The sequence below is a fragment of the Lissotriton vulgaris genome, chromosome 7 (genome assembly GCF_964263255.1).
Source record: "Lissotriton vulgaris chromosome 7, aLisVul1.2, whole genome shotgun sequence".
Lineage (NCBI taxonomy): Eukaryota > Metazoa > Chordata > Amphibia > Caudata > Salamandridae > Lissotriton > Lissotriton vulgaris.
The window spans coordinates 1,329,579,021-1,329,604,128 of NC_141695.1; the positions used below are offsets into that span (position 1 = coordinate 1,329,579,021).

At 49.6% G+C, this 25,108-nt stretch overlaps 2 protein-coding genes across 7 annotated transcripts in view; one reads left to right on the top strand and one right to left on the bottom strand.

The window, feature by feature from the left end:
• The window catches only part of LOC147703615 (microfibril-associated glycoprotein 4-like), a 742,150-nt gene that overhangs the window by 289,357 nt on the left and 427,685 nt on the right, over nucleotides 1-25,108 (top strand). The gene's annotated exons all lie outside the window — the stretch shown is intronic.
• Nucleotides 1-25,108, bottom strand: part of LOC147703619 (uncharacterized) — a 68,455-nt gene that overhangs the window by 25,161 nt on the left and 18,186 nt on the right. For 2 of the 6 annotated variants that reach the window (XM_086931953.1, XM_086931956.1), the window contains exon 2: nucleotides 5,442-5,888. The exons of 2 other annotated variants lie outside the window; for them this stretch is intronic. In XM_086931953.1, coding sequence (XP_086788079.1) covers nucleotides 5,442-5,467 — 26 coding nt within the window. In that variant the 5' untranslated portion in view covers nucleotides 5,468-5,888. Of the gene's footprint in view, nucleotides 1-5,441; nucleotides 5,889-7,981; nucleotides 8,113-11,193; nucleotides 11,284-19,870; nucleotides 19,905-25,108 lie in introns of those variants that run through there. 2 more of the 6 variants (XM_086931954.1, XM_086931955.1) reach the window with 2 other exon arrangements.

A 25,108-nucleotide genomic window follows, 5' to 3' on the forward strand; every position in this document is an offset into this window, starting at 1 on the left:
GAACAGGCCTAACAAAGGAATCCAATTCTTAATGCTTGGTAAATGATCTTGACCTAAGCTTGCCTTCACTGATTTTATTAATTTTTACGTTTCAAGTTAACATTTATAGGCAAGTTGAAACAAAGTGATTGCCCTTACTTGCATAAAGTTCAGTCAAGTGGTAAATCCTAAAGTCCTCATTCCAAAGGTCAGCAATTTAGTCAGTGCACCACATTGCATGTCAACAAGAAAAAGACTACCTGATACAGACGTGTCTGAGTTTTAAGTCAAACAAAAAAAGAGATATAATGCAGGCACTGGTGGCCGTCCATTGTCCCTTATTTTCCCTTTAAGGCCCGTTGCACAGCAGCGTGCAACATGTAAAAAAAAACATTGACAAATCCTACTTGTTTTTCAAAGGTTTGTTAATATTACTGCCGGTAACACCATCTGATGAACTGAGTTGATCTCTGCTAGTAATACAGCTCATGGTCACCACAAACGTAATCTTGCCCAATATGGTCAATATTACAACACTATTAATAAATAGTAGAGTGGGATGATTTTATTAAACACAATTAGCTCCTATTACTACAGAAATTGTTCAAGGCTCCCAAATTAGTAGTTGGTATTGAATGAAACCCTCAACTAATTCTACGACTCAATGTCCACATCATGTACATGCTCCGCTTCCCCTATACCCACTTTACAACCTCCTCCAAGCTTGCACACTGCAACTGAAAATGTGGCCCTTGGTTGCCCAGTGGATCATACTTTTTGACCCCTGAGGGGAAAAGTCTGCGAGTACCAATTTGTTACAGCACCCAGTCATATCACAAGGTGTCAAGTCGTAAAATCTTACTGGCAGCCTGTAAAATACCCAACCACAACAAAAACAACTAAAGCATCCAAAAACAACAGCAGCCTCACTGCAGGTTTTCACAAACACGGTTTCCAGTCCTTCACATTTAGCCTACAATTCTTGCTATAATATCTGTTAGTCTTGTTAGTTAAACGGAAGGAAAACTACAACACTCAGAAAGCACTGGGATGTCACCTGAAAGTAGAGGTCTAGTAACAGTGCCCGCAATGATTGCTTGAGGTTTAAGGTTACCTGGTGACTTTGGATCACGAAGGACACAATGCTCCAATGCCTGGCCTTTCTTTTAAATCAGTTTCAGGAATGTTGGTTAAACAGCCAGCATGCATTGAGCAGTTGATGAAAGCCCAGTTTGAAGCAAAGCATCCTTGTTGAAGAAGCGATCTGTTAATCTGAGCGTGGTACGAACCGCTTACACAAGGCACTTAGCCACCCCAGAGACAACTGACGTACTACCAAGGCCACAAAGAAACCAATGTGAAGAACCACACAACATGCTTGTTGATGACAAACATTCTACAAAATCTAACACTCTCTGAAGAAGGCTTTGGAAAAGGATGTCGTGTTACGCATACAGCTGCCGAATTTGGAACTAGGAAACGAGGTTCGAGTCTTAAGGCGACTCACTTATCTTTATTTTTGCTTGCCCACAATTCTTTCTAAGCTCACTGATGTAACAACTAACCCCTCAAGCGTAGTTTAGTGATAGATACAGGGTGAGGATTAGGCTTACCTCCTGCCAGAGAGGAGGATTTTCTCTTCACCATACTTTCTTTTTTCTTAGAGAGTCAAGAGGGGTAGCCCAACTTCCTCCGGGCTTTAACCAGGCCAGACAGGCATTCTCTTGGCCCAGTTTTCACCAGTGCACGCCCTCCGCTGCAGGAGCAGGTGGTGCTCTTAATAGCTCGGCCTGGGCTTAACTATGACTGCTCCTTCTCAACACTGCAGGTAGGTTCAAGAAGTACAAAGTAAGACAGACTCAAGGAAAGCATCTTGTGCTGCGGGAGAAGCTAGTGTACTTTGTGCCCTGGCTGGGCTAAGCTGACCCTACTTCTCTTTAGCCCACAATGCAGGCTGGCACAAGAAGTCTGTTGTAATGTGGCTTTTGCATTGTGTGTTGCTTTGCTGTTCCTTGCTCCAGAGTTCTATCTCCCTGGAATGTCACGGTTGCGGGATTCCACCAGCAGCAGCTGTTCTTTGGCTGGCGATGCTTCGTACTACTGACGTCTGTTATGAAGAACAAAGTCTTCTAGTTTTCTTCCTGTTGTCTGGTGTCACTACTACATTTTTGGCGACGATCAGCAGCCACATGTAGTGACACCCCTTTTGCACGAAGGCGTGAGGAGACGCAGCACGAGGCTGTGGTGGCGCTCAGTTGTAAGGAACTTGATAAAAAAAGGCTGTCCTGGTGCCGTTTTTAGGTTTCGCCTGTCGAAAGCTGCGCAGCAGCGTTTCGCGCAGGCGAAATCTTTTGTTTACAAGTATGTGGGCTTTGTCCCGCATCTGTCTTCCATTGGCTTGCTCCATAAATGGAGGCTAGCCATTGGAAGAGAGAGGCATCCGTCATTCTGCGAGGTGACTCGTGGGCGTTCCTGCAATTTTTTCTCATCCAGCCCCTTTTAGCACGTCATTGCGGCAGTGGAAGGTGTTTTTTTAATTTTTTTTTTTTAATACGTTTGTTTCGGTCATTTCTTTTAAGATGGCGCCCGGTGGAGAGTGATTTCAGCCACTGTCCCGCTCCCCGACCACGCATGCGAAGAGCCCGGGATGCACTGTTGACCACATGACGTCGTACACATAGTCCACATTGTTTTCAAATGAAATGTGAAATGTGACCAAAAAGCGAGTGGGGTTCGACAAGCTGGCGCAGGTTATACCCAGGACTATCCGGACCGCCTCTGCGCCTGCCTGGAGCACACTCTCCACTTCTGCTGTCTAATGGCGCCAGCACTCGCCCTGGTGGTCGGCAGCCCAGCAAGTGTTATACGTTTGCGGGGGTTGCTGGAGTTGCAGGAGCTGGGTGTGGTAGGGGGGACCGAGTCCCTTTCTGATATTCTGCGCCCCCACCCCCGCTCCCGGGTCGACTCTCTGCTCTCTTCTCGTACCGCCGCAGCACAAGGCACAACGCCGGGACCGCTGTGGTGCGGCTGGCGCTGACCTGATCTGACACAATCTCAATGAAGAAGAGCGGGGTTCCGTGGGGGCTGCGGGGGCTGCTAGAGGTCCTTGTTAGTGCCTTAGTAGTGCAGGCTCTCCCACCCGCTCTCGCTATGCTCCACTCAAACAGCAGCTGCACCTACGGCGTCTGGTGTCCAACCTCTCTGGCTCTCAATAGGAGTCAATTGTCTTCAAAGTCAGGCTCGCGCTCTACCAGCAGTCAGGACAGAGCCCGTGCTATGCTAGCGGCCAGGAACCCTACTGCACCGCCGCGTGAGCAGCTGCTTGTGTCCGCACAGACCGAGCGCCTACTGCACTGTCCGTGGCCCTCTTTCACCCTCCACCAGCCAGAGCACCTTCACATCCGAACACTCCTCTCGCCCGTTGTCCGTGCCTTCTCCCTTCCACCCGCCCACTGTCCGTGGCCCTTTTTTACCCTCCCACCCGCCCTATCCCAACCCCAGCCAGAGCACCTTCACATCCGAACGCTGCCTTATCTGGGTTTAAAATGCGGCAAGACAGCGGCCGGCGGCCTTTGTCACGGAAATCAGCCCTAATGTTAACAAATGTAGAAGCGGTTACACCAGACCCGGTAGATGGAGGGAACAGCAATATATTGAATGCTCCTTTCCGGATTAAATCTACATCAGAACACACAGAATAATCCTGTGAAATCCTCCCCATTGTTTTCCTCGCCACGCTCCGCTGGCTTGGTTTTGCATGTTTTCCAGACGCTATTCTGCAGTAGCTCTGTCTGCCTGTCAAGTGCAGGACAAGGGACTGCGTCGCACTTGGAATGATGGACAGACAGATGAATGCACTAGGCCTGCGTGGGCAGCCGCAGCCCACACTCGGTGCTTGACACGGGAAAATAAGTGCAGGCACTCTGTACCAGAGTACCTGCTGTTTCTGAGAAGTGCGGTACTCTCCAATTAAACTTATGACGTCACTCTTGAGAGGTGCAGGTACTCCCCCTCTCAATATAAAAAAAGTAGCGCCGATAGCACTGCCCACAGTGATCTATAGACAGATGAAGATACTAATGTATAAGGCGTGCCTGCACGGTGGCACCCAGGCCGTGTGTGCACGATCATTTGTTATTGTAGGAGGCCGGTGGAGCTAATGTTTTATCACCATGCAATAACTATCGTAACTACGAGAACACGATGGCTGTGACATAGCCTACTCTGCACTTCGAGTAGGTCAAGACCGGGACAGAAGGTCGACTTCAGAGCAGGCGCACCACAGCTAATAGGAGATCAGCTGGCACTGGCCCTTTCGTAGAGGAAAACACACAAGTCTTGGTTAGGGATCATGCTTCCAACCACAGTTCATCAGTCTCTTGTCTGTCCGAGTCCAGCTTCAGGGGGCCTGTGTTTCAGTCTCACTGGCAGGCAGCATGAGTTTGCATGTGTCTAATCTCAGATTTCAATCTGAAACACCATCAGATATAGCTCCTATGACTGGTGGGCGGAGATATCCTTTCTATGATTCCCTCCCACCCACAGTGTAATAGTCTCTAAGGCATGATGAAAACTGCATGATCAGTTCAAAACTTTCAAAAGGTCACATTAGTAACACTCTGCAAATTAGGCTGCTCTGAAATAGGCCATTTACATTGACGTTTTTGCAGTGCTCCATTGCCATTCATATGGTCTCGAGGCGCTATCGTGCTCGCAGTGTGTGGGGGGGGCTCGCAGTGTGTGGGGGAGGGCTCGCAGAGTGTGGAGGGGCTCTGTGTGTGGGGTGCTCGCAGTGTGTGGGGGGCTCTGTGTGGGTGTGTGGGGCTCTGTGTGTGTGGGGGGGGGGCTCTGTGTGTGTGGGGGGGCTTCGTGTGTGTGTGTGGGGAGGGCTCTGTGTGGGGGGCTCTCTGTGGGTGTGTGTGTGGCATTTGCGAGAGATTAAGCTATTGGCATTGTAAATGACAATGCCATTTATTTATCTGTTTTCAAAACCAACACAAATAAAAATGTTGTCATTTACAATGCCAATAGCTCTAACTTTTGCAAAGGCGAAACCGTTGCATTGTAAAGGTTTGTTATAAAGCTGGTCAACGCCGTCTCTGAAGTGAGAAGCGGCAGCAAGGATTTTGCCAGGGATCGGCATCAAGTTACTAGCAATGAGCGTGTGGGGGTATCGGCTAGCTGTTCTGCCACTGTTAGTCTTAAAAGCAAGAACACAAGTCACTGAGGTGAGAGGTAGCCGCAATGTTTGCCTGTGTCAGCCTGCATCAATTTTCACAGCACTCAGGGTGTGGTTGGTTATTGGCCTGCTTTCAGATGCACATGAGCCTAACAGCCGCTAATCTCTGGTGAATTGGAAAAGATGTTGTGAAGTTTAGCAGAGGCCCGCTTTCGTACCTTTAGCTTCGCTTTATGCCTGTGCACTGCTGCGCTTCAACAAGTCACGCTTGATGTTAGCTCACCTGCAACTCCTTGGGGTCAACAGCATGTTGAAAGACTTGGCTGGTGCTCACAGCGGCAGCACACAGTAGCTTCTCCTCGTGCCATTCCCTTGTGCTTCTCCTAAAGCCCACATGCAAAGTTGTGCCGGTCATGTGATCATTTACAGGACAGACACTTGACTTGAGAAAGAAGCCTCCTACTGGCCACCTTAATGTTTGCAAACCTCTCTATTCAGCTTGTGTCAACATATTTTTTTTGTTTTTTCAAGTTCACAAATTCGATGCTTTCTTCCATAGCATCAATTCTATGTTCCTGTGCACCTTTCTGTCGGTTTTTAACATGGATGTCTCCTCCAGTTATCCCACATCCTTTTCTTGCTCATCCAGGACAACAGTCTATGCAGTGGGAGGAGTGGATTGACTTGTTCGATAACTACATTATAGATTTGGATGGTCTTGAGTTTTCACCTGAAAGGAAGAAGGTATTACTGTTAGGTACCATTGGTAAAGAGGTGCATCGTACTCACCTCAGATGTTAGGCAACGACAACCAACGGGGTACGTGTTTGTGGAGGCCAAACTATGCCTGGAAAATGTCAATAAAGTGCAAATTTTGTCAAAGGTCTGATTAACTCATCAGGGATCAGATGATTGTTCAATGTCACAGTAAGAAAACTCAGGAACGTCTTTGGGCTGCAAAGAATCCTTCCTTGAAAGATGCGATCTCCATTGCCAAAGGTGTGGAAGAGTCCAAACGTTAAATGTTGGAGATGAGCAAAAAAAACCCAAGCATTTGCAATGCAATAGGTCTCGCATTTACGCAAGTTTAAGCTATTGTTATTGTAAATGACAATGCCTTTTGTTATGTTTTTTAAAACATAAAGAAAAGGCTTTGTCATTTACAATGTCAATAGCTCAAACTCGTGTAAATGCGAGACCTATTGGATTGCAGATGCGTGTTTTTCTCTGAAATGAAAAAGATTTTAGAATATGCAATTAAAAGGTTGGTCCCTAATTAGGGGGTTATAATGTTTACTTTGTAAAACAAGACTGCACAACATCCACAGATGGATTGTCCATAAATTAGGTGACACTACATATGCCTGACTTTTGTAATGGGGTCGCTGATTGGTCACAGGCAAATTCACCACTTGGATCGTTGGGGAGCCAAGCAGGAGGTGACGCAAGGAGTCAAAAGAAAGTTGAAATGGCGCTGGGACCAGTACTGGAACGGGTTCCAGTGCTCTGTGCAGTCCCCTCCAGTGCGCAGGCTCAGCATACGACACATGCACACCACCAACAACTAAAAGCTTGTGTTTGGGGTACAAACTCAGCCTAGTTACTTCACCTGTTCAAATTGTTGCTGCACTATGCAGCATGTGTTTTCTACGTTGAGATTTGGACTTGTGCAACTCTAGGACGAGTTGAGGTACAACCTTAGTGCTAATACTCGGTGGCAGGGTATTACAAGAAAAAAGAAGAACCTAATTAGTGGATGTAAATGTGGAGCGCTCCAGATGCAAAATTATGTAACGCCTGCAACAGTGACCCCTGGTTGAATCTGGAATGTACAGATCATCCATTCACCCCACTCAGGCACTAAGTTGACACTTATTATACTTTACTGCTTTCTTTTCTAAATGATAAAATAATCTGTGCCTTTGTGCACTATAAATTCCAAGCTTGCACACAGGACAGAAACGTTTGCACCCACACCATTGTCTGCTAGTGCCTTAAGAGGTTGACATGTTTACACGCAGACCCTATGCGTGTATTCTTTAGGGCAACTGCCCTAAAGAATACACGTTTACACGGAGACCCATGATCTCTGCTAGTGGAAAATGGAAAAATAGAAGTGCAGGTACTCTGTACCAGAGTGCCTGCAGGTTTCAAAGAAGTGCTGGTACTCGCCAATTAAAAGTATTATATCTCTCATGAGAAGTGCTGGTACTGTCCAGCTCAATATAAAAAAGTGCAAGTACTCAGTACCGGCCCATTTAAAGCACTGAACACACTGGCTTTCAAAGTCCTACTAACGCCCTCCCTCGGTGAAGGTGAATTGTAGAAGACAGCAGTGTAGTTGACATCTGGTCTCCAATCTCCCCGTTCCCCTTCCGCCCCCCACCCACACACACACGAAATCAGGTCCTCGACAAACATCCCCGCTGTGCCGTTACTCCGTCACAGGCAAATCTCACAATCAGGAAAACCCACATACTCGAATGAGTGAAAGAGCATTTGATAAATCGGTCTGTTTTCTGGCCTGGAACAAGGCAAAGCTTGCTCGCCATCCAAGGCGTCATATTTCCTGTGCAATCAGCTATGTTTCCCCCTGCCCCGTGGTATGCCAGTGGTGGCGAGAATTCTCACCTTGGTCCTTTTTGTAGTGGTGTAAGTATTCACTTCAACAGATGTCGACAGCTTGTTTAATAAACTGCCAGGACATGTAGTCACCAGCACACCTACCCTCCATGTGCGCTTCTAGAACGTTGAGAGAACTGTCTTTAAAAGAAATCCGGACGGAGCACAAGACTCTTGGCCTCAGCTCATCAGAACAATCACCTGCTTTGCAAGCGCAGCTGCAATTTAACCCCGATGGCTCTTCCTGGTTCCCTGTTGCAGTCTCTTCTGGCATTTTCGAAGTCCCGGGCCATGCACCCTTTTAGCCTGAAACACAGCCTGCATCCGTTGTTTCTGCAGGTCAGGCAGCTAAAGAAAACAGAGAAAGGGCAAAGGAAATCGGGTATTAACTCGACCCGAAGGTATTGGTGTGCTTTACATGAGCACCAGTTACGTTACACAAGAACATATTAATTGCTCGTAGGCACGGGGAGATTAAGTGATGTGCCGGGATCAAAGGATGTTTAGCCAACGCTTCCCTAGCTTCAAAAATGGCAGCTGTGGCTGTTACACCACATACTCAATCTGGTATCACACTACTGCTCTCTCAATCTCGTCACCGCAGACTGCCCTCTTCTCCATCCCCGCTGCCTCGTATAAAGTCGAGTCAGGCTTCTCCTCACCATCAGAAAGTTCTTAATGTGACTAATTGTTTCTATTGTTTCCCATGGCGTCCTGCAGCGAAAGATCAAAATAATGGGTGTTTAGATGTGCGCTTGAGTCAATAGCTTTGAGGATTAGGTTAGGACAAAAGTTCGGGTGGACTTGCCAATTTGTAGTGCAGCAGACACTGGATGGAGAAGGAAGAGAACGCACACGGAGCTGTAACCGCTGCTTTGAAGCTTCTTTTCATTTACGCGGAAAGTGGCAGCACTCTCCCACATGAAGAAGTGTTACTTAAAAGGGGCAAACATGAGATGTGGACATACTGCCAGGAGTCCAGCTGGCCCACTTAATGCACAACCTACCATCTCTTTTCACACAATACACATTTTTGCAACGCAGGATTGTAGTACTACATGTGGCAAGTTTCCCTGTGCTAAAAACCCAAGCAGGAATACATTAAGGATCACGATCTTAACCATTTTATTATTATACTGATGGAAAATAAAAATTCTTAGGTTTTATAATTCTCTACGCTTAATTCCGCATTTCGCGCTTTTCTTGGATGCTACTTGGGGAACGGTCCCAGTGACACCCGCACCCTGCAGAGCATCCCAGATCGAGACTACAGCCCCTTGCCTTTTGTACCTTTGTACGCCACCAGGCGGCCATTTCCATTGCACGGGTTTCTTGGCTCCGGCTCCGCTCTGCTTCCACCAGGGATGACTGCAGGAAACTTCAGGTCAGGGTCGCGGCCCAGGTTCCGGATCGCGCCCTTCTTCCGGTCTGTGATGTCTCCCTGTCTTTGACGGCCTCAACTCGGAAAGTGCCGAACGTGCGGGGGAGACACCTGTGGTGAGCTGACCGTGGTGTCATCACCGCACATGGGCCATTGAGAGCGGGAGCCTCGCCCCTTGCTTTAGTGATGGCGGTAGGCATGAGATGACAGTCCCACACACCCCACTTTTAAAACTAAGACTGGCCTAATATGCAAAGGGATGAGATGACACCCGAGTGATTTAAAGATGCTTGAGAGTGGCAGGGAGATGAGACGCCCGCCCCCTGCACTGACGGAGGCAGGCATGACCGGGCTGGTGACAGACACGAATGACCCCCGCATTTCAGGTACCACAGCATCAGACGTGTTATGAACAGAGCAAGACAATCGACCTTAGTCCACTCTGCATTCATGCAGGACACTGAGGGGCAGGGTGCTGGAAACAGGCACCCTCAGAATGCCTGTGTGCCGTGGCTCGTCTGCTTCACAGCCCTTGTGAAGACTTTTCTTATCTACTTGTTAAATAAACAAGCAGATAAGCTTCACAACAGCCTTGAAGCACAAAGAGAAACAAGCAATGTCCTGAGAAATGGTGGGGGCCTGAAGGAGGAGGGGGTGCGAGGGATGAGTGAGGATGGGGTAGCAGGGGAGGGAACACGGCCTGGGGGAAGCTGAAAGTTTATGGCCCAAAAGCGGGTGCCTGTGGCCACGTGAACTCGAAGAAAACCGCACGAAAAAAACAGTGGTTTCACGAGTATTTTGAGCACTTGAATTCTCGCCATTTCCCATTCCTTCGGAATGGAAAAGGCGAGACCTAAAAATTTTTAAATCTGATGTAGCTGCTATTGGAAAACAAAATTAAACCACAACAAGCATTTACAATGCAATGGTCTCTGCATTATTAAAGGTAGAGCTATTGGCATTGCTCATGACTTTTTCTATTTTAAAAAACATAAATAAATGGTATTGTCATTTACAATGGCAATAGAGGAGCATTAGAGAGTAGTAGAGAGTATTTGCGGACACAGAGACACACACACTCACAGACAGAGTCACGCACACATACAGACAGAGCCACGCACACACACACAGATTATATCAACGACCACCTGATAGAGAGTTTCTAGTTCTATGCTCCAAAAACACCAAATAAACAGAGAGAAAAACATATCATTAGAAATATTTCATTATATTATCATATCAACAACAGAGGGCGTAACTGGCGAAGAGGCTCCAAACACCGATTTGTGTCTCTCACATCACCCACCTGCATCCCCGGCTCAAATTAATCGTCGGATATGCGCAACAACAAAAATTCTGGGAAGAGCAGGCTTCACCCAGTTCCCCAGTTGAGTCTGTAGTCATAAAACACAATAGAATATTGTAATAGCAAAGTTAGGAGGCCGTTTAGCTAAATAGCATAAAAAATACAGAACTCCGCAATTGTGAAAACCAGTCTTCACACACCCTTGTATGCGAAAAGCAATAAGAGAGCAGTTACAGAAAGCCAGACCCAAATCCTAAGTTCACGAGACCAGAAAGAATTTCCTACCCGAGTAAAAATGTTCAATAGGGTCACACGTTGGCAGTAAAATAACTCAGTTGTAATAAGAATAATGACAGGCTGCAGGGAAACAGAGAAAAAGGGGTCACAAACAGTAATCCATATGATAGTTCGATTACAACTTACAGGCAGTTGTCAGAGTAGTAACCCCAAAACCTCCTACCCGAGTCGATGGTTCAAGTCAATGTACTTGATAAAGTTCAAGGTTGTAGAGTTTGCATTCAATTAGTACAATAGCTCAGATAAAACACGGATAGTGGAAGCTACATGGGAATAGACAGAAAGAATAACAGATAGTAATCAGTGTAAAGATTAGTCTAGGTCATTCAGGGAATTGTCCTAAAAGTGCCCCTGCCCAAACGTTTCTAAGGGTGAGATGGAGGCGCTGGGGACAGGGTCTAGTGACGTTGTCAGGTTGCTGGTAATTACCTTTAATATCTTGACACAGAACCACAGCCTCTGTAGTGAAAGGTCAAGAGGAACGTGTGTATTGCATCACGTTGGCGCAAAAGCTGCAATCTAGACCGAACAATACATAAGGATTACTGTGATATCTAAAATAGCATTGCAAAAGAATCACACATCAAGATTTAAAGCCAAACAGAATAGTCGCGAAGTTAAAGGTCAGTTCAAGAATGCCAAACGAATATAGATAACACTGCCAATCCTGGTCCTTCTTTTTACACTAAATCACCAGCGCATAAAGACTGAGTTTACCCCAGAAAACTACATGTCCCAGCATTCCCCTTCCAAAAGGACAAGTATTGAACATGCAATTTTTGTTAAAAAAAAGGGGCATACTCCTCAAAAAACTACATGTCCCAGCATTCCCCAACCAAGATGACTAGTATTGAAAGCATACTCCATACCAAATAACGCACATCCCGGTCGTCCCCGTCTAGTTGCCCCTCCGAGGCTCTGAATCCAGCAAAGGTGCGGCGTGAGTCTCTCGGGGCTCTAAATAAACACTGCCAAGGAGGAGCCTCCGTGGCTCGAAATTGCAAATTCCCTGAGCCTCGATAAAATAAAGCAGTCCACCTCCGTGGGAGTCCCGCTCGGGGGACTTGAAGTACGTAGATGCCCATGGAACCTTCTCAGGGCTCTACAACCGTAATGCCCCCTGGGTGCTGCCACCGGACGATGGAGCGGCCCTCTACCATCCGGGGCAGCTCTTGCACTACTGCTGAGCCCCCCAGACGCCCACACTCACCGGGCTGCTGTAGCGGGGGCTCCTCTGCGGCGGCTCCCTTCACTGGCTGTGGGACCTCGTGGTTCTTGTGGCCGGACTCCTCTCTCTGGATGCGGAGTTCACAGGATCACGGAGGCGATGCAGCCTCTCAGTACGCCTCCAGCGTACTTGGCGTCCTCGAGGCACTTTGGAGACCCGGAGTGCAAGGTGTACTGGGCAGGTGATTGCAAGGTGGAACGTCTCGTAGGGTGTACCGAGGCAAGTGCGGAACTCCTGCCCGATCCTTGACACCATGATACAGGTGTCATATCCAAACTAGGAAAGCGAGAGCAGCCTACCGGAGAGCTGCGGGCGGAGGGAGGGAGGGGGGAGCGGGACTAAGGAGAGCTGCAGGCGGGCGGAGGGAGGGGGGGAGCGGGACTAAGGAGAGATGCCGGTGGGCGGAGGGAGAGCGGGACTAAGGAGAGCAGCCGGCGGGCGGTGGGAGGCGGGGGAGCGGGACTAAGGAGAGCTGCGGGCGGGCGGAGGGAGGGGGGGAGCGGGACTAAGGAGAGCTGCGGGCGGGGAGCGGGACTGAGGAGAGCTGCGGGCGGGCGGAGAGAGGGGGGGTGGAAGCGGGACGAAGGAGAGCTGCGGGCGGAGGGAGGGGGGACGAGCAGAGCAGCTCTGGAAACCACCACCGTCTTTCTCAGAGGCAAAGCAGAAATGCCTCGGAGAAAGCATGGTAATTTTCGCATTCGGGGCGTGTTTTGCTGTCCTGAGTGACGGACGACGTCACAAGCTAAAGAACAGCAAATGTATGCCCCCGAATCCGAAAGAGACGGGGCTAAATTGGAGTGACGACTCGCTCCTCCAATGGCTGGCCTCCATTTAGGAAGCCAGCCAATGGAGGAGAGAGGCGGGTTAAACCACACTACAAAGAAACATAAGATCTCCTACCGGAAGCTGGCAAGCCAGCATTTCCGGTCCAAGACCTAAAAAGCCTGCAAGAGTGAGACAGAAGGGAGGGGTGGTGAATAAAAGAGGTACGAGGTGGAATCAAGACTATACAGCACTGATTTTCAGCCATCCGGAAATTTGGCACCGCAGCATGGGCTTCTGCAGTGCTTTAAATGGAGAAAAAAAAGTGCAGGTACTCATTAAAATGAGCTAGAGACGTGGCAAGTGGGCGGGGTTAGGGGCGGGGCTACTGGAAGATATGATCATACATAATGACTTCTGTACGAGTTGCAGCATATATCAAAACACATGAGAAATGTGTTTGTCAACAAAACAGATTACCTCATTACACAAAATGACAGCCAAACAGTGATATGTTAACATTTCCTTGTTTTGAGGTGTTTGCTGGAGGGGTGGGCAGCAGCGTCACTAGGGTTGGTGTCACCCAATGCTGTAACTCATGGTGTCACCTGTGCGGTCTGCACCCCCCTAGTGACGCCACTGAGCGCCGGGACTCTGTTGGGCAGAATACTAATCAAGCTGGTTCCCAAATGAACTCTTTCTCTTTTGATTTACAATTATTCATGGTCCAGAAACCTACGCCTGTGAAAGTAAACGAATACGGCATGCAAGTTTCCTTAGGGCAGCAGGGTCTTTCCTTTGCAGCCCCTCCAATGATCAGGACAGGAATACGGAAAGAGATTAAATAAATATGGAACATAAATTAATTTTCGTTTCACCATTGTTTGTGCCAAAGAAATACAATTTACAGGGTTTTAACTTTGTAAATAATCATTGTAATTAGTTGGTCGCACTATTACCCTAATATAAATATAATGTTATCTTTCTGAAAGGAAAGCGCCTTTTAGGTACTTTTAGATCTGTATCAGTAATCCGATTCAATATGTATGCAAATCCTGGCGTTTTCATTGATCTGCTTTTAAAGCACGTAAGGAGCTGAGAGGGCATCCAAAGAAGTGAGCTGCGAGAGACTACCTCCCAAGCAAGGAGCCATGGCATTGAACGCAGTCCGGGTGGGGGTAGGGGCGCTAAAGCACTTTCATCGCTGCACACCAGATTGACAGTGCAGGGTCTGTCTAGAGACCCTGCCCTGTTAATCACAGTGTGACAAGTGCCCACTCAAACCCCTGCAGTTTCGGAACAATGAAATGGGCGCTGCTAATCTTCAGCAGCAACTCTGCAAAAGGGCGGCTACTTCACGCATCATTTACATGCAAGCTGCTCGGAAGCCCTGGAGGCGATGGCCTTGCCCTGAGGTGCAGGAGATTCATAGCCTGAGCCTGCCGTCATGGTACCGGTACCCTCCTGGTCTACAGAAAAAGTGCCGGTACTGACAGCACAAATATTCGGAAGTGCCGGTACTCAGTACCGGTGAGTACCGGCCCATTTAAAGCACTGCGCTTCTGAGAAATACTTTGTGCCCCGGCACTTAGTGTTTCACAAATTAAGCCATGAATGCACGCTCTGCCACCGTCACACTGGCTGAACAGAGTGGGGCGCCATGGAACCCCCTAGTGAAACTAAGGAGTGAAGTTACTACAGTGAACAGCTGGCCTAACACCCTCGCGTGAATAAACAAAAATAAATGGCAATAAAAATAAAGAAAGAAACTCTTTAAACTTCCTCGTCAGCAGAGCCCTCCTTGCTGCCCCCCAGCAGGCGCCTGGCAGACCCCCGGCTGCGATTAATGCGGCGTGGGGTTTTCTCGGATTGGTCAGGAGGCTGAGCGGATAATCCTCGGGGCCCGGGGTGGGGGCAGCGGCTCTGATTAAATCAAACATCCCAGCGGAGGGGGGCAGCTGATGCCTGGCCCGGCTGGGAGCAGCCGCTCACCCGCAGCCAGGAGCGTCGAGCGCCTAGAAAACCCGCGCATGCGCACTGAGGGCTCAGAGTGTTTGGAACCCCGTAGTGGACATACACAGCCTCCAGTTCATTCATTCAGTGGTGCATACCGTAACCCGAGGTACATAAACAGGGCATTGGGGGTGCAATGGGATGGGGCAAGTGAACAGGGGGGGGGGCGAGTCATACTAGGAGTGGCGACAGTAAAAACCTTGTTGCTGTACGTGTGTCCTTGTACCTCTCGCAACTTCCTTGTAGTTCTCTGCGCCTCTGGGAACTGCTATTGGTCACACTGCCGCCCTGTGCACAAGCCCACCTTGCGTTTCCTTGTAGCACCAGGGGCGTAACGCAGACTCTCTCCATGCTTCCGTGTGCCTTCATGTGCTTTCTATCACACTTGTTTCCTTGTGGCTCTCCATGCTTCCCTGTGCCTCCTTGTGTCCTTGCAACATGCAATTTTTGTTAAAAAAAGGGGGCATACTCCTCAAAAAACTACATGTCCCAGGAGAGCTGCGGGTGGGCGGAGCGGGACTAAGGAGAGCTGCCGGCGGGCGGAGGGAGCGGGACTAAGGAGAGCTGCGGGCGGGCTGTTATGCAACAGGTGATGAATTGTATGCAAAATGCGGCAAGTCCATCATTATGCGGAAAAAGCTGCTGCCCCAAAATTTCATAATCTCAATGGCCCTGGTATAAGTCAGCAGAATGCAGAACCAGCTCATTGTCTCTGCACATTGACCCTGGGTGTTGAGGAAAGAGGGGTTCGCAGAACAGGGTAGGGGCGAATTGGCAGAGCTTTGTCGGGCAGTGGAATGCGGCCGGAGTGGGTGCTCTTGCTCTCTGTGTCTCTGTGTGGGCTGGAGCAGGGTCGCAGGCCAGGGTTGAGGTGGATTGGCAGAGTATTGTGTCGAATCAGCGCAGTGCAGCTGGGGTGGGCGCCGCAGCACACATTGACCCCTGGTGTCCGTGAAGGGTTCGCGAATCCGGGTGGAGGTAACTTGGTGGAGCTGTGCGTAGGAACCGTGGAATGCAGCAGGAGCGGACGCCGCGGCTCAGCACAGTGACCCTATTGTGTCTGCAAAGAGAGAATGTTGACGTTGTGTTAAAACATCAGAAGACGGAGGGATCAGCAGGGAGCGATCCGCGCTGCTAAATACCAGCAATAAAGCGAAAGCCCCGCTCGGGAGCGGTGTTTATTGCCAATGCGGGACTCTAGTAATTGCTAGTTATTGATTTTAATCTGTTATTTACATCGCCCTTCCTGCTCCTGGCGCTCTCCGCCAGCCCATGCCCCATCTCCCAGTACAGATGGGGGCACAGCTGGTGCCTGCTGTTTGTGGGCCTCCCCTGTGTAGACAACACTGAATGGCGCACGGCAGCGCACGTTTATGGGCGACGCTGAGGGGCGCACCCGCTGCTAGCCTTGCAAAAAACGGGCTTTAGCGTCTAATCGGCGCTATTACTCGTCTTGTGGGACCTTGAAGGGTGTCATTTCCTCCACTCTGCCTTAATAAGCTTAGCAGATGAAAGTATATTGAGGATACTTGCCTCCTTTGTAGTGTACGCACCACACGCTGCCTACGCAATGACCCCAATGCCACTCAGACCGCTACAGCCCTTTCAAAGGGTCCGCTTGGCCTGTGTAGCCAAAGCATCTCCTCAAAAAACTACATGTCCCAGGAGAGCTGCGGGTGGGCGGAGCGGGACTAAGGAGAGCTGCCGGCGGGCGGAGGGAGGGGAGCGGGACTAAGGAGAGCTGCCGGCGGGTGGAGGGAGGGGGGAGCGGGACTAAGGAGAGCTGCAGGCGGGCGGAGGGAGGGGGGGAGCGGGACTAAGGAGAGCTGCGGGCAGAGGGAGGGGGGGAGCGGGACGAAGGAGAGCTGCGGGCGGAGGGAGGGGGGGAGCGGGACTAAGGAGAGCTGCCGGCTGGAGGAGGGGGGGGGCGGGACTAAGGAGAGCTGCGGGCGGGCGGAGGGAGCGGGACTAAGGAGAGCTGCGGGCGGAGGGAGGGGAGCGGGACGAAGGAGAGCTGCGGGCGGAGGGAGGGGGGGATGGGAGCGGGACGAAGGAGAGCTGCGGGCGGAGGGAGGGGGGACGAGCAGAGCAGCTCTGGAAACCACCACCGTCTTTCTCCGAGGCAAACAGAAATGCCTCGGAGAAAGCATGGTAATTTTCGCATTCGGGGCGTGTTTTGCTGTCCTGAGTGACGGACGACCTCACGAGCTAAAGAACAGCAAAATGTCGGCCCCCGAATCCGAAAGAGACGGGGCTAAATTGGAGTGACGGCTCTCTCCTCCAATGGCTGGCCTCCATTTAGGAAGCCAGCCAATGGAGGAGAGAGGCGGGTTAAACCACACTACAAAGAAACATAAGATCTCCTACCGGAAGCTGGCAAGCCAGCATTTCCGGTCTGAGACCTAAAAGCTCAGTCGACACACCAAATCCCTAGTATCAGTGGTCCTCAAAGCCCACGGGTTGTTTTAGGTGTGGCAGCACTTACCATGCGAGTGACTCTAAATAGTGCTTTGCTTACAAACAAGACTGCCGGGAGTGTAGTTGCCGAAGTCATTACACCTGTACGTGCAGAGACTCCAGCAGGTCCACAGTTGCCGTGGCAGAGGAATGGAGTCTGGATGGAGACAATGAAGATCGTGTGTTGATGGTTCTTCCGGACTGTGGTGATGCTGAAAGAAAGCGTTGTCCAATGGCATTCTTTGGGATCATGGGCAAACAAGTGGAACTGATGGTGGTCTGTGGTTCATTGTACACCATCGTACCCAAGTGGATGTGGAAAAGAGTGGCCACTGGTTTCACTCTTGCTGAAGGACATTGATTCTAGGGGGTACCAGGGTGGAGAGAATTGATGTTTTATGCTACTTTTCATCTCCCATTGTATTTAATTCTAGATAGGTTGTGGAAAAAAAAATCACGTTGTCATCAATCCCCATGTTTCCGGTTAAGTTTTGTGCTTGGCAGACGTCACCACAGAACACGTTTTGAGTGAGATGGGTGATGTCTTTGGTGGTAATCTTGGTGAAATTAAGGGGTATACAAATAAGATTCTTTTGGAGGAAGGTACTATCCCTGTCAAGCATAAGTTGAGGAGAGTCCCGTCATTGTGAGGGATGAGGTCAAGAAGATGTTAGAGGACATGCTCAAGGATGGGGTCATCGAACAGGTTGAGGCATCTAAATGGGTCTGTCTGGTGGTTATCACCAAAATGAGTGATGGAAAGCTCAGGTTCTGTATGGACCTGAGTAGTTTAAACCAATATGCAGTAATCGATACCTTTTCTCTCCCCAGCATCAAATAACTGTTGCTTTTACTTAAGGGTGGCAAGTACTTTTCCGAACTCAATCTGAAAAGAGTTTACCTTCAGATTAAGTTACATGACGATTCGGAAAACCTCATGGCCTTTATTACCATGGAGGGCACTTTCGGTTTAAAAGGTTGCCCTTTGGTTTGTTTCACGAGTGTAAACAACGTAAAACAATTTCAGGATGACATCCTTGTTTTTGGGGAGTCTATTTAAGAGCACAACAAAACTTAGAGGGAGGTCCTTGGCAGACTGAGGGAGGCGGGCCTTACCCTGAGGAAAGATAAATGTAAGTTTCAAGTGTAAGAAATTGAGTATCTTGGACACACCATTTCAGGGCAAGGTGTCTGTCCCAAGGTCGCTCTTCTAGAGGCTATTTGTGATGCACCCATTCCCTATGACAAAGACCAGATACAGTCATTCATGGGTTTCATCGAGTACTATGCCAAATTTGTAAAGTGCTTTGCTACCAAGACTTAGGCCCTCAGGTTGTTGTTGAAGAAAGGGTGTTCCTCTCTGTGGGGTGATACTCAACAGCATACTTTTGATCCGATTAGAAAGGACATTTGCAAGGCATGTGTTCTCGCACCCTTTGACACTCACCTTACTACCTTTCTAACAGTTGACGCAAGCGTTTGTGGGTTGGGGGCTGTCCTTTCTCAACTGCCTGTTGGTGTTGAGAACAGTGGCTTTTGCCTCTCGTTTTTTATCGGATTGTGAGAGTAACTATTCGGTCATCGAGCGCGAGGCTCTGGCAGCAGCCTGGTCAGTCGAGCATTTCAGGACCTTCTTATGGGGTCTTGTTTTTTGTATTCGCACTGCGCACTGACCACAAACCTTTGGTCAAGGTGTTGAGCCCATTCAGTGCTGGTAAAGGCTCTGCAAGCCTGGCCAGGCTTGCTTCAAGGCTCCAGGAATACTGGTACCAAATGTCTCACATTGCGGGGTGGAAAAATGTGCAAGCTGATTGATTGTCTCGCTTGTCATTGAAAGGCAGAGGTTTGCTGAATCAGAGTACCTTTTGGGAACAAGATAGTGCTGTTGCTTCTTTGGGGGATGTGGAGGAGTGCGTTGGTTGTGCATTTTCAGTGGACGAGTGGCACAAGTTAATGGATCAAGACGTTGTCCTCAAAAGTGTGTAACGCATGTTGGTCTTGGGTGAAAGAAGGGAGAGCACTTTGGCCCCCTCAGTTAGACGGTTTGTGAAGGTCTTGTATGAGTTGAGTTAAAGTGATTCTAATGTCCTCATAAGAAATGATACGTTTGTACCTCCCAAGGGCTTGAGGTCCAAGGTTATCAAGCTCGCCCATGAAGGTCACCTCAGTCAAACTGTTACACCTGGCAATTCTCGGTATGGTTAAGCCCTGACTTTTTGCCTTCACTACCTCTATTTTTAGGTCTCGTCCTATTCAATTCCGCAAGGAATGAATAGGACGAGACTATTGGGGCTAAACTAAGAGCTAAACTAAGCTCTGTAAAATGCGGATTTCCAGAAGTGCATGTGGTCTCGTGAACGCGCTTCTATCCGCCTGCCTCTCATCACCACATGAAAGCCATTTGTTGCTTGTTAACACTTCTTTCACAACCGCGAGGATGTGTGTGCTTCAAAGGGATCAGCTCACTTCTCCTCCCCCCTCACCGAGAGCTTCACATTTCAAAGAGCTCTCCCCCGCCACACTCTAACTTCGAGCCATCACAGAGGATAGATCATGCTGCAAAGCTTTTAGACACTACTGCAAAGCCGGGCCTTTTTAGACAAGTCGTCATCAGTCATTCATAAATATTTCACTCTTATCTCATACCGAATTCCATTACTGCCTCGCGCAGTGTAAATACGACCAGCCGAGCAAACAGGGTCTGGATGCGAGAGCAGGGCCATGTCACCTGCGGCAGCATTCTTCAGTAGAGGGAAAAAAAAAGGTGCAAAGAATGTCAGATTTTTTTCTGATTATCGGGAGATATTAAATTGAAGGTGTACTCAAAATGTTATTTTCTAAAAAGAAACACATGCTCTTTTTGCCTATTAGGCACAATATATAACAATTATCCCAACACGACGCTTTGTCTGAATAAGTTCATTAACTCTATATTTGGACTCAAGTGCCGCCCCATTCACGACTCTGCGCTCTTAGGAACAATACCAGCGGCCTCCTGAAAATGTAATTTCTCTGCCTGAGTGGCACAGGATTGGATGCGCTATGAATGCAAAGCAAGAGACGCATGTAATTGCTTTCTCTGTTATGACTCACTTGAGCATCGTAAGGTTTTTTTAAATAATATTCTGCAGGAGTACGTGTACTTTTGTAAAGTTCCCTTGAAGACTCCAGTACAAAGTGTGAAATGCTCCGCACTTTTGATAAATTTGTCTGGGTGGCTCCCAGCCGGACCCTCCTTTCGCACATCCTCTTTCCTAATTTGTCTGTTTCCTCTGCCTCAATCTAAGCTTAGCAGACTAAATTTGAGCTAAAACGGAGGACAACCAGCGTTCCTTAAGCCAGTCATCTCGAATTTCCCTACTGTTCCCCGATAGCAGGAAGTGACGCATCTCCTAAGTTGTGTCTCCTCATTCTATGGTTGCGAGTCATATTTCACGACAGAAACTATGGTAGTGTTTCACTGGCACCATATGTAACTGGAATGTTCGAGTCATTCATTCCATAGGGGTGTTCTGCAGCATGCATGCACATCAGAGAGTGCGCTTGCTCATAAAATCGGTGCATTCGCCCATTCAGCACAGCACAAGCGGCCCACTCTTCATGCTGTCAAACTGTGCCTGGGCTCCCTTAACGCACAGGATGCACAGACGGCCCAAGCACTCTCACACACACTGCATGCATACATAGCATCCAGTGCATGCACCCAAACCCCAAATAATGCACAATCCACTATCATAAGTGCATGCCAGCACACTGTTATAACGACATATGCATGCACACAAAACAGTACATCAGGGGTGTCCATCGTAAGTCCAGGAAGATTGGTGCCATGACACGTTTTCAGGATAGCCACGTACTATGTTTCTATCACTGTCTTGGCCTCTCCACTCTTCCTCTATTTCTGTCTCACTCTCTCCTGCCCCTTCCCTGTCTTGGCCTCTCCACTCTTCCTCTATTTCTGTCTCACTCTCTCCTGCCCCTTCACTGTCTTGGCCTCTCCACTCTTCCTCTATTTCTGTCTCACTCTCTCCTGCACCTTCACTGTCTTGGCCTCTCCACTTATGCTCTATTTCTGTCTCACTCTCTCCTGCCCCTTCACTGTCTTAGCCTCTCCACTCTTCCTCTATTTCTGTCTCACTCTCTCCTGCCCCTTCCCTGTCTTGGCCTCTCCACTCATCCTCAGTTTCCGTCTCACTCTCTCCTGCCCCTTCACTGTCTTGGCCTCTCCACTCTTCCTCTATTTCTGTCTCACTCTCTTCTGCCCCTTCTCTGTCTTGGCCTCTCCACTCTTCCTCTATTTCTGTCTCACTCTCTCCTGCCCCTTCACTGTCTTGGCCTCTCCACTCTTCCTCTATTTCTGTCTCACTCTCTCCTGCCCCTTCCCTGTCTTGGCCTCTCCACTCTCCCTCTTTTTCCGTCTCACTCTCTCCTGCCCCTTCACTGTCTTGGCCTCTCCACTCTTCCTCTATTTCCGTTTCACTCTCTCCTGCCCCTTGTCTGTCTTGGCCTCTCCACTCTTTCTCAGTTTCTGCCTCACTCTCTCCTGCCCCTTCACGGTCTTGGCCTCACCACTCCTCTATTTCTGGCTCACTCTCTCCTGCCCCTTAACTGTCTTGGCCTCTCCACTCTTCCTCTGTCTCACTCTCTCCTGCCCCTTCACTGTCTTGGCCTCGCCACTCCTCTATTTCTGGCTCACTCTCTCCTGCCCATTCACTGTCTTGGCCTCTCCATTCTTCCTCGGTTTCCGCCTCACTCTCCTGCCCCTTCACTGTCTTGACCTCTTCACTCACACTTTTTCCGTCTCACTCTCCTGCCTCTTCACTGTCTTGGCCTCTCCACTCTTCCTCTATTTCTGTCTCACTCTCTCCTGCCCCTTCACTGTCTTGGCCTCTTCACTCTTCCACTATTTCTGTCTCACTTTCTCCTGCCCCTTCACTGTCTTGGCCTCTCCACTCTTCCTCTATTTCCGTCTCACTCTCTCCTGCCCATTCACTGTCTTGGCCTCTCCACTCTTCCTCTATTTCCGTCTCACTCTCTCCTGCCACTTCACTGTCTGGCTTCTGTTTATTGTATTTGCACAAATCTAATATCTTGGTCTATTCCTTTTCAATAATCAGGCATTTTTGTTTATTAGATGTTTATGTTTTTGATGGGTTTATTTGTAGGCACTTTCTATCCATCTATTGCCCTCACTATCCATCTATCGCCCTCACTCTATCTATCGCCCTCACTCTATCTATCGCCCTCACTCTATCTATCGCCCTCACTCTATCTATCGCCCTCACTCTATCTATCGCCCTCACTCTATCTATCGCCCTCACTCTATCTATCGCCCTCACTCTATCTATCGCCCTCACTCTATCTATCGCCCTCACTCTATCTATCGCCCTCACTCTATCTATCGCCCTCACTCTATCTATCGCCCTCACTCTATCTATCGCCCTCACTCTATCTATCGCCCTCACTCTATCTATCGCCCTCACTCTATCTATCGCCCTCACTCTATCTATCGCCCTCACTCTATCTATCGCCCTCACTCTATCTATCGCCCTCACTCTATCTATCGCCCTCACTCTATCTATCGCCCTCACTCTATCTATCGCCCTCACTCTATCTATCGCCCTCACTCAGCACCACCACTCAGGGGCACCACAGTATCAATCTGTGCAACCATTCAACAACAACTGGTTCAGATATGTTCTCTCAATGTCTCAAACTTGAATTACAAATGTCACAAAAAGATGTTAATATGTCACTTCTGTTCTTGGATTTTCGTCACAATAAAATACACAACACAATCTTAACAAAAGTTATTTACAATAGTTTAAGCTATTGCTATTATAAATTACAATAACTTTTATTTAAGTATTAATTATTTAAAAAAATTAAAAGCCATTGTTATTTGTAATAGCAATACATCTAAGTCACGTAAATAATCAATCAATCATCGTATTTATATTTATATAGTGCACTACTTACCCAGAGGGTCTCAAGGTGCTGGGGGGGGGGGGGGGGGGGGGGGGGGGGGGGGATCCGCTACTGCTCGAACAGCCAGGTCTTGAGTTGCTTCCTGAAGGCGAGGTGGTCCTGGGTCAGGCGGAGGTGGGTGGGGAGGGAGTTCCATGTCTTGGCGGCGAGGTAGGAGAAGGACCGTCCCCCTGTGGTGGCTCTGCGGATGCGGGGGACGGCGGCGAGGGCGTGGCTGGTCGAGCAAAGCTGGCGTTTGGGCGTGTAGAAGTTGAGGCGGCTGTTGAAGTATCCTGGGCCTTGGCTGTGTAGGGCTTTGTGTGCGTGGGTGAGGAGACGAAAGGTGATTCTCTAGTTGACCGGGAGCCAATGCAGATCTCTCAGGTGTCCGGAGATGTGGCTGCGACGGGGGATGTCCAGGATGAGTCGTGCTGAGGCGTTCTGGATCCGCTGGAGTCTCTTCTGGAGTTTGGCGGTGGTTCCGGCGTAGAGGGTGTTGCCGTAGTCCAGACGGCTGGTGACGAGGGCCTGGGTGACCGTCTTCCTGGTCTCGGTGGGGATCCACCGGAAGATCTTACGTAGCATGCGCAGGATATTGAAGCACGACGAGGAGACGGCGTTGACTTGTCTGGTCATGGAGAGGGAGGAGTCCAGGATGAAGCCCAGGTTGCGTGCGTGGTCTGTTGGTTTGGGTGCGCTGCCTAGGGCGGGGGGCCACCAGGAGTCGTCCCAGGCGGAGGGTGAGGATCCCAGGATGAGGACTTCCGTCTTGTCCGAGTTCAGTTTCAGGCGGCTGTTCTTCATCCATTCGGCTACCTCTTTCATCCCTTCGTGAAGGTTGGCTCTGGCGGTAGCGGGGTCGTTGGTAAGGGAGAGGATCAGCTGGGTGTCGTCGGCGTATGATGTTGAGGTTGTGCTGGCGTGCGATGTCTGCGAGGGGGCTCATGTAGATGTTGAAGAGGGTTGGACTGAGCGAGGAGCCTTGAGGGACGCCGCAGATGACTTCGGTGGCTTCAGATCTGAACGGGGGGAGGCGGACTCTCTGTGTCCTACCGGCGAGGAAGGAGATGATCCACTCCAGTGCCTTCTCCTGGACTCCGACGTTGCTGAGGCGTTGTACTAGGGTACGATGGCAGACAGTGTCGAAGGCCGCGGAGAGGTCAAGGAGGATGAGGGCCGCTGTTTCTCCGTTGTCGAGCAGCGCTCGGATGTCATCGGTGACTGCAATCAGAGCGGTCTCGGTGCTGTGGTTGGCCCAGAAGCCAGACTGCGAGGGGTCGAGGGAGCCGTTCGTCTCGAGGAAGGCGGCCAGCTGCTTGTTGACGGTCTTTTCGATGACTTTTGCAGGAAACGGAAGCAGCGAGATGGGGCGGTAGTTCTTGAGGTCGGTGGGGTCAGCCGATGGCTTCTTGAGTAGAGCGCCGAGTTCGGCGTGCTTCCAGCTCTCCGGGAAGGTGGCGGTGTCGAAGGAGGTGTTGATGATGTCCCGCAGGTGGGGGTGTGATGATAACGTCGGCCTTGTTGAAGACGTGGTGAGGGCAGGGGTCGGTTGGAGATCCGGAGTGGATGGAGTTCATCGTGTGGACGGTGTCTTCTGTGCTGATCGGAGTCCAGGCGCGGAGGGTGGTGGTGGGGGGCGGTGGTTCGGTCGTGGTGCTCGTCGGTAGAGTGCCGAAGCTGTTGTGTATGTCCGCGATCTTGTTGTGGAAGTAGGAGGCGAGGGAGTTGCAGAGGTCTTGCGAAGGGGTGATGTCGTTGTTTCCGGCGTTGGGGTTGGAGAGCTCTTTGACGATGTTCAAGAGTTCTTTGCTGTTGTGTGCGTTGTTGTCCAGTCGTTCCTTGAATGCAGTTTTCTTGGTGGCGCGGATGAGTTGGTGGTGTTTCCGGGTGGCGAGCTTGAGGGCAGTCATGTTGTCC